An 8,799-nucleotide genomic window follows, 5' to 3' on the forward strand; every position below is an offset into this window, starting at 1 on the left:
ATATCATTGCTCCTCCTTTCACACAAGGCAACAGTTAAAGCTGGACCTGGAAATTATTTCAGGGCTGATGTATTTACATCAGCAGAAGATAGCATGAGCCAAGGTGAAAAAGTCTGGTGGAAAGTTATAAAAACAATTGTAATAACAAAGGTTTAAATATTAATTCCCAATAACCTGACCTTGACCTATTCAACTATAATCATGAATGGCCTCAGGCTTCAACCATTTATTCAACAGAAAATTAAATCATATGGGCTTACTAAATACTCTTCTGTGCCATAGAGAGAAACAAATTGTTCATCATCTTCAAGTTCTCTTGCTGCACCAAAATCTGTAAGTTTGTAAACAGACTGCCCATCTTCACCTATAACACGCATTATATTGCCTGGCTTGATGTCACGGTGCACTATTCCATTCTCACGGAGATGATTCATCCCAGCCACTTCAATTGAAAAAATAAATACAGAATTCATGTACACATTGTGACACAGACTGTGCAAACACTGAATTGTAATTGATGCTAGGAAGACACGCTTATGTTCTCATTGGGAAATGGGAATGAGAAGGGACACTTAATTAACAGAAAGACTATGACCACAGATTGCTTTTTTTCCTTTCCAAACAGCTAAATTACAGCATTTCTTGCTCTCAGTAACATCTTTCCCATAAAGTAATTTTTATAGCAGGTAAATTAGGAGGACAATTTTATAGTAGGTAAACACAGGTAAACCATATTATTTTTCTAATTAGCTCTTCTGAAATGACCACTAGAAGTCTGTTCAATATGTGAAAAATAATCTTGAAATAAAGCAATAAAATTACATCAATACTTTACACAGAAATGGCTTCTTAATGCAGATACCTATACGAACATAGATATAAATATGTGATTCCATATGACCATATTAATTTGTTCAATTCGTTGAGTCATTTAAATTTCTCTCTTGCTGTTTCAAGATAAACAAAACAAGTATGAGATTGTTTCAGTCAACAAATTAGACCAAAGAGCTAAGTCTACATACCCACATCTCTCAAAACAATTAAGAACTCAGACTCTGGCAAACCAAAGGCATTAGACGGCTCCTCTAAAACTGTGTACAAACTCCCACATGGACAAAATTCCATAACTAGTACTTTGTGTCTAGTAGTTGTCTGAAAGAAAATCAAAAAGAGATTAAGAATCTGACTATTGTGACACCAATGTCAGAAATTACCTATAACCACAAGATCTTACTTTCAAAAAAGAAAAGTAAAATCTATAGTTATATAATAATTTCCATTCTGGTGATCTTCAAAAGAAGTGCAGGTGGATTTTTAAATTGTTTCATGTATTCCAACTTGGAGAGGGGAAAATAACTAAGAAAGCCTCAAATTCTAGGCACTAGCAGGTTGACAGCAGTATTGACAGGTGGACAAGAAAGAAACTACACCCCACTAGTGTTGAGAATACCAACTGTCCTTCTTTACTCATTTCATCATCTGGGTCATTTCAACTCATCAGTCTCATTTTCAGTTCAGCTGCTCCAATAATTTATACTATTATACTACTGTATAATAGTATCCTATGTCATCATTTCAGTTGGTTGCAAAGGAAAGGCATAAAATTGTCAGGATTACTGAAACACCTTCAACTGTAAACAGTTCCATTATTCAACTATTAAATATTAATACATGTAGATACCTTAAAAATCCTAATTCAAGATACAAGTTAGGACAGTGGCTTCTTGAGATAAGATTCATTACCTGAGCATACACACACTGAAGTTGTTTCACCTACTGAAAACAAGCATATTCTTTCTTACAGCAACAACAACAACAAAGAAGAAAGAAAATCAAAATATGCTGGTGGTTGGGTGGGAGTAATTGTATCATCATATATGTTACCATTCTTTAAAAATGTAACTATACACTCCACAGTTGCAGATAAAAAAAAAACAGTTACTGCAGTTACTTCCATGCATCTCAGATCACAACAACAATTCATTACCTCTTCCTCAATGGCAAACAATTTGACAATGTTCTTGTGATTTAGTTTCTTCAATACTTCAAACTCTCGCATCTGAACATCCACAGGACGAAGGAAACTTATACTGTTAAATACTTTGACAGCATATAAATCCCCAGTTTTCTGTTGAAAACAAGCAAACTACTCATCAAACAGAAGCAAAAGATTGTAAATGTACACATAGACATTATCCAAGCATTTTGAGATTTTCTATTGTACATGTGAGTATAATCAGACTAGAAATATTTCAAAATACTACTTTGGGCTAAGGTGGAAATAAAGATTCTGCTAAAAAAAAAAAATTGCATTAGTTTAATATAGACCAGAACCAAACAGACTAGCTGAATGGAAACTCATTAGGTCACAAAGATGTGCTCTTAAAAAAAAAAAAGAACAGTTAGTATAAGAAAAGCTACACATTTAAGAATTACTCCTAAACTTAGCTGAAAAATATTTTTTCAGCAAGAGTTACTTGCAGCAATCAATGAGAGGCACGCACATACTTGACTTGCTTAAGTTAAAAGACAATTTCCGGTAGCTGAATGTTGGCTCTTTCTTTCTTTACCGTTCTGTTTGTACTGATAAACCAGTATTTTGTTTTTTCAAAGGCAGTTTCAAGCACTACATGCCACTCATGTAAAATCCTGAAGCAGTTCAAACCCACATAATAAGTGTCAGGAGCACAATCATGAGATTAATCAGATTTGCGTTCTCCAGAGGGACTAAGCCCCAACATGCTCAGGCAACAACAACACCAGCTGGAAGTGCATCTCCTCTTCCTCTCAGGGCAAAGCATCTTCCTGTGCCCACTCTAGGAATAAGCTTGCACTAGCAGTTTGTGCAAAAGATTATTTCTAAGGACACAGCCTTCCTGTGCTTAGACAAGCAAAGGAAATGCTTTACAGCACACTCACATGCACTACTGGTGCCCAGGTAAAAGCTTTCTCCTGTGGCAATGAGCTGCGGGTCACAGGCTCAGACTAGTGAGGGTGATGACAGGTACAACCATGGCTTACAGGGGAATCATTCTGTGTTGAAATTCACTTACCAGAAAAGCACATTAACTGCTAAATTATTGCTTAATGCTGTTTCACACTTGTATGTGGAACACAGAAACACTGTATCTTACAAATCACTTTGTACTGATTTCACACAGACTATCATTACTGTAAGGCAACTTTCACAACTATACTTTTCTTTGTGAAATTCATAGCAACAAATGACCTACACTACTAAGGTCCTCTTAGCCCCTCATTCAGGTTGCAACATATACTTTAGTGTATCATTTTCACAGCAAAAAATTTACTATTTTGCACTGATTACTCAAGGCATGTCACCAAGAAGACATTTAAAAAGCATTGACTTACACACAACAACTAACAACAGCTTCATCCACTACAATAACAATATTTCACATAAAAGAATCATAAAATTCACCAAAACAGATTTTAAAAGAACAGATAAAAATCAATGAAAAGCCAGTTTAACAAAGACACATATAATAGGATCATGTAATAGAAACTGGTAGGCCATTTGTTTCTATTCAAATTCTTGAATAAGATTTTTTTTTTCCATAAAACTGAAGAAAAAGGAATGAAGAATTACTAACAGTTAATATTTTACACGGAAAAATACTACAACATTAAGAACAAATCCTTAGAAATCTAACTACAGAACTCTAATTCAATGGACAAATACTAAAACTTAAAAACTAAGCATGAATAATTACACAGACACATTTCATTTGCTTTAGGCCTAAATCTTGAACTTTTTTTGTTGATTTCATTATGCTACTTGCATATGAAAATTCCTCACAAACCTTCTGTCGCCCCCGGAAAACATTTGCAGTCGCTCCCTGTCCTAGAATGTCAGACAACAGCCAGAGGTAATTTGAAGTGCTCTGCATCTTTGCTTTTTGATCAGACAGTTTTCTTTTTCACCTTAAAAACAGAAGGTTCAATACACTGAATTAAAATTTAGTAAAATACATGAAAGGGACTTATTTAAATGAGAAGGAAATACAAATGTCCAAACCCCAACTATAACTCCTAAGACATGGAGAATGAAGAACAACCAAGTAGAGGAACAAGAGGTGAAACATGGAAACAAAAATAAGCCAAACAATCAAAAGTAATGCTATTCACACAACACCTCTCTGCATTTAAGGTCTGTATTCCCCAAACTTTGTTTGAAAGATCAACTGGAAAGGTGAAAATTTTATAATCTCTTTACTGTTGTACATGGTATTGAAATAATCAAGTAACAAAAAATATAGAAAAGAGGCAAAAACACGTGCACAAGGTCTTCTAAAGGTAAGCAAGACCTGTAATTGAATTCCATTATTCTGTACATATGTCAAAGAACAAACATTAGAGATGATGGTAGATATATATACAGATATTTTACATCACTTTGGCTCTGGAAGTTCCATTTCAATAGAACCATAAAGGAGCTGGACTAACAACACACAAAAAACTATTTTTACATGAGCTCAAAAAAGTCACCATTGTCACAAGCATTTTCATCCACTTGCTAGAACCAGCAATTACTATTGAAAGAAATTAAGGGACATTTCTCTCATTTCTAAAATTTCATATTGGGTATGTCACATCTACAGAAATAGCCTGGCTTCCCCACCCTTCCTGACATATGAACTGTCAAGTATTCGGATCTTCAGAGATTCAAAAGAAAGAGGGAAAAAAGTTTGATTAAATTAAAATTATTAACATAAAACAGAACATTAGAACTGCAAGCTTTTCCTGTCTGCCAAAACAGCAGGAGCTGCAGGTGCATATCCCAAACTTTTTGGTTCAATTAACACACTGATTTTTCATTAAACCTAGCAAAAGGCTCTAAAATCAAAGACGGAGTTTCCCAAACTTAGAGAATCTCAAGAGCAAAATGGCAACTGGACCAGGGAAGCTCCTACAGTGGAGGTCTTTGCTCAGCTTGGCAGGGGACACTGCATGTCACTTGCACGTGATAGGTGACAGGAAACTGCTGACTGATACTCAAAGAAAGAAGCCTTTCCTGTAATTGTTGAAGAAGAGGCATGACAGAATTTCCTGCATCTGTTACCAGAAGCTGACTGGCACTTTCTGAGAGCTCCGTGGGGCACAGGTGACACAGGAGCCTCACAGTGCAGGCGAGCGGAGGAAGCCGCACAGCAGCCGCCACTCTCCCAGCCTGCCCCAGCAGCCAGCAGGAGCACACGCCCGCGCCCTGCTCCTGATCCTACCGGGCCATGCTGCAGACACGCACAGGTTCTCACCGCTCCGAGCACACTTCTCTACCTGTAGTGACTGCAGATTGCACACTTTCCTTTAGCTGTTTGCTCATGTGAGATGTGAAGCTTCTTGCAAAGCTGTCCCAAAACATCCAAGCAATGACATGTAGCGTACAGAATGCAAAGACACAAAGCAAAGACCTGACATTACTTTACAGTTAATTGAGAGTCATGCAGCAATGCCATTTGCAAAATCTAGATAAAGTTCTTAATGCCTCTGTAAGAGACAAAGGTTTTATGTCAAATCTAGACAAGAAAAAAACCCCTCTAACACCACATTCCCAACCCTGACAATTCTTGTTTAACTCTGACAAGACAATTTGCAATTGTAGAATAAGATGACTTCTCCCATCAGGCAACTACTGTAGATGCCAATGAGCTATCTACAATGCAGACAGAGAAGGTACAGAAGACAGGTTTCAAAGAAATAATGCACAGCCTGCTCTGTAAACCTTCTGTAAAATCTTCAAGTTAAAACATTCCTCTCATAATTAAACCCCTGCTTCTAACAGGCCAGCTGGCACATTACCGGTAAGCATGTATTTGGTGATTTACTTCAAAACAACATTCACAGACTCATAGCAAGACACAGAAACATAACAAATCCTTTCTAATCAGACAGAAAGTGCACAGAAATTCATCATCAAAATCTATTAAAATAAAACCAAAAATCAGCAGCCCATCAAGAGACTGAATTATTATTACACTTCCCAAAATAATAAAGATGAGGTAGCTCATGTACAAGATCAGCTCTTTTTTTTCACCTTCTTACTCTATAATTAAATATGCACAAGGGTCAATGGATGAAAAAACAAAAGAACGTGACTGCAACAGATGATCTTCAGCATCATTCAGAGGATATTAAGAATAACCCCAGACAAAAGTCATTTAATGGATTCTCAAGGTCTGGGGTTTTTTCACTCTTAAAACTATAGATATAAATATAGCAATATTAATCCCAGGGTACATATTACATAGCAAAATAAAGTCAGTATTGCACTATTAGCCTTTTTTTGTTAAAAGGGTACACTCTTTTTGGCAGTCTTCACTTTTAAGGTATAATGTTTCATTCAGCTTTAACTTTCAAATTATAATAATTAGATCAAATAAATTAGACCTCCTTTAACACTTTGTGTTCTCTAACGAAGTCGTAACTGATCTTTGCTAAATACTCAGCATCTCAAGTTTTCATTTCTTCCACTATACTCCTAAATCAAGTTACTAAGGGTTTCCTATTGGAATAAAAATAAATAAAAATTAAAAAAAAAAAAAAAGAAAGCTCTAACTGTACTCTAACTAGACTTAATGCTGAACTTTCTATTTCTTCACATCTCACTTATGGTCACTAAATCTGGTATTACAGAAGTCAAAAGCTCCTCATGTACATCTAAAGAAACCTCTCCACCTAGCAGTTTGATTTATTGTCCCCCATGACTCATTAGTATTTCAGGTGCTTGGGGGCTGCTTTTTAGGTGTTTTTTATTGAAGATTTTTCTGCTTCTGGTCATCCTACTACTCTTTTAATTTATTAGCAGAGGGGATCATAATAAAAAAAGACTGTATTGCCAATGCAGTTTTTTTTTAAACTCCCAATGCTTTGAAGCAGGAGTACTGTCTGCTTCTAATTAATAGGAAGAAATTTTCTGCTACCTCAGGCACACAGGATAAGCACACAAAGCAGGTATACCTCCCCTGTTGACAGCTGCAATATACAACTTCACCAGGCAAGCAGGGACAGATGATGAAGTTTAAGTGATGGCTCTTTCTGTTTACAGGCATGATCCTATATGCCACCAAAGCCAATAGGCAAGGTGCTGAGGTTCCAAATAAATGTTATTCACAGTCTGTTAACTATTAACGTTTTATACTTCCCTGCATGCCCTCTCTCAAGGCTTAGAAAATAAGTTTCTCCCCCTAAAGCTCCTGCTTCCTACCCCTGCGCTCCTCAGCTATAACCTCCTTGGGGAGTTTCCAGTCCAACAGCTGCATCTCAGTCATGGAAACACCCTGCCCTTGGCCACACAACATTCTTCCAAAGAAGAACCCTAACATTCTTCCAAAGGCACACAAAAAAAATGGCAAGCCTGGCTCCAGTGCTGCTCATCACCCCTACTCTAGGCATGTCCAGTCCGTAATGCAGGTAGAGGACTCGGCCTGTCTGGGACTGCAGCTCCTGGAAACCAGCGTGGGGCCACCTGCCTCTCTCGGCGGGGAGCGGGCAGGCACAGCACCGGGGCTCATCCCCACAGCAGGACGAGATTCCCGACGTAAAACTTTAGCAACTCCTACAGCCACGAAGGCATCGCCGCTTCCTGAGGCACATTCACGGGGACAGAAGTCAGCGAGACCGGGGCAAGGACCGGGCCCCGGGCACGCCGCAGAGGCCAAGGGCCGGCCGAGCCTCGTCCCTCCCGGACGGCACGGCCGGGCCCGCCGCTACCTCGGGGCGCGCCGCCGCCGCCTGCGACCCGGCAGCTCCCGCGAAGGCCCCGCCGCCGCCCCGGGAAACTGAAACCATCGCGCCCGGCGGCTGCCGCCGCCCCTCGGCACCGGCGCGGTGGCGGCGAGGGCACGCGGCCGGTGCAGCCCACCTCGGCCCGGCCCTCCGCGGCCACCCCCGAGCCCGCCCTGCCCAGCTCCGCAGCCCCACGCACCAGCCGCCTCCCGCCGGCCTGCCCAGCGCCCCGGCCGCTTCCGGCTTCCTGCCGCGGCGCGGAGAGGCGGAGCGGGCCAGGCACCGCCCGGGCGGCGCGGCCACCGCGCCCTCCCTGCCAGGCGGGGCCTGTTCGGGGACCCCTCGCGTTGGGGCCGAGGCTGTGCCGCCCGCCCCCGAAGCGGTGGTCCGCGAGACAGGAAAATATCTGGGAAACATGGGAAAGTGGGAGAGGAATGTTGGATAAAGGGGTCGCTCCGGGTGTTTTCGCTGGCGCGATGTTCCCAACGGGCTCGGAGCGTTTCCGGGTAGGGTTCCGTGGTGACTTTTTTGCTGCGTAATCGGCCCGGCGGAGGTTTCGCTTCTTCGGCTCCCAGACAGAGCTGCCTCTGCCCCCGCTCCGACCGCGGAGCCGGAGCTGCGGGACCCCCGCCTCCCCGCGGCGGGCTCAAGGCATACCCGGGAGAAATGTTCGCCGGCCCCGTGTAATTTTCTGCTTCACCTTGTTAACACCTCACGAAATCGTGGCAGTTTTCACATCCCTGCTCCCGCTCAGTTGTTACTGAAATGTTTTAAACATTTCATCATCTCGGCTGATTTATCCCTTGTTATGTGTTTTTTGTCTGTCTGGTAATGTTGCTGTTCCAGTAAATTATCTGTATAATGAAATATTGATAGCTTTATAATTTATGCATAATGTAATCTGATCATAATTATAGTGGGAAAATAGTGAAAAGATTTTTTTTTTCCTTCCAAGACAATCCCTCTTTTGATGCTCTGTATTTCCTGTTTGGAGTTGCTATCTTCCCAAATCTTGGAAGCCTGTTCTCTTGAGGAACTGACAGCAGCTTCAGG

At 40.8% G+C, this 8,799-nt stretch overlaps 1 protein-coding gene across 2 annotated transcripts in view; it reads right to left on the reverse strand.

The window, feature by feature from the left end:
• The window catches only part of TBK1 (TANK binding kinase 1), a 28,241-nt gene extending 20,258 nt beyond the window's left edge, over positions 1–7,983 (reverse strand). Inside the window, exons 1-6 of one of the 2 annotated variants that reach the window (XM_053977769.1) lie at positions 7,946–7,964; positions 5,299–5,369; positions 3,825–3,945; positions 1,988–2,128; positions 1,023–1,152; positions 261–442 (exon numbers count right to left, since the gene is read on the reverse strand). In XM_053977769.1, the coding sequence (XP_053833744.1) occupies positions 261–442; positions 1,023–1,152; positions 1,988–2,128; positions 3,825–3,911 (540 nt within the window). In that variant the 5' untranslated portion in view covers positions 3,912–3,945; positions 5,299–5,369; positions 7,946–7,964. Of the gene's footprint in view, positions 1–260; positions 443–1,022; positions 1,153–1,987; positions 2,129–3,824; positions 3,946–5,298; positions 5,370–7,945 lie in introns of both variants that reach the window. The other variant, XM_053977768.1, reaches the window with a different exon arrangement.
• Between the last annotated feature and the right edge of the window lie 816 nt (positions 7,984–8,799).

Source organism: Vidua macroura, chromosome 5 (genome assembly GCF_024509145.1).
Source record: "Vidua macroura isolate BioBank_ID:100142 chromosome 5, ASM2450914v1, whole genome shotgun sequence".
NCBI classification, from domain to species: domain Eukaryota; kingdom Metazoa; phylum Chordata; class Aves; order Passeriformes; family Viduidae; genus Vidua; species Vidua macroura.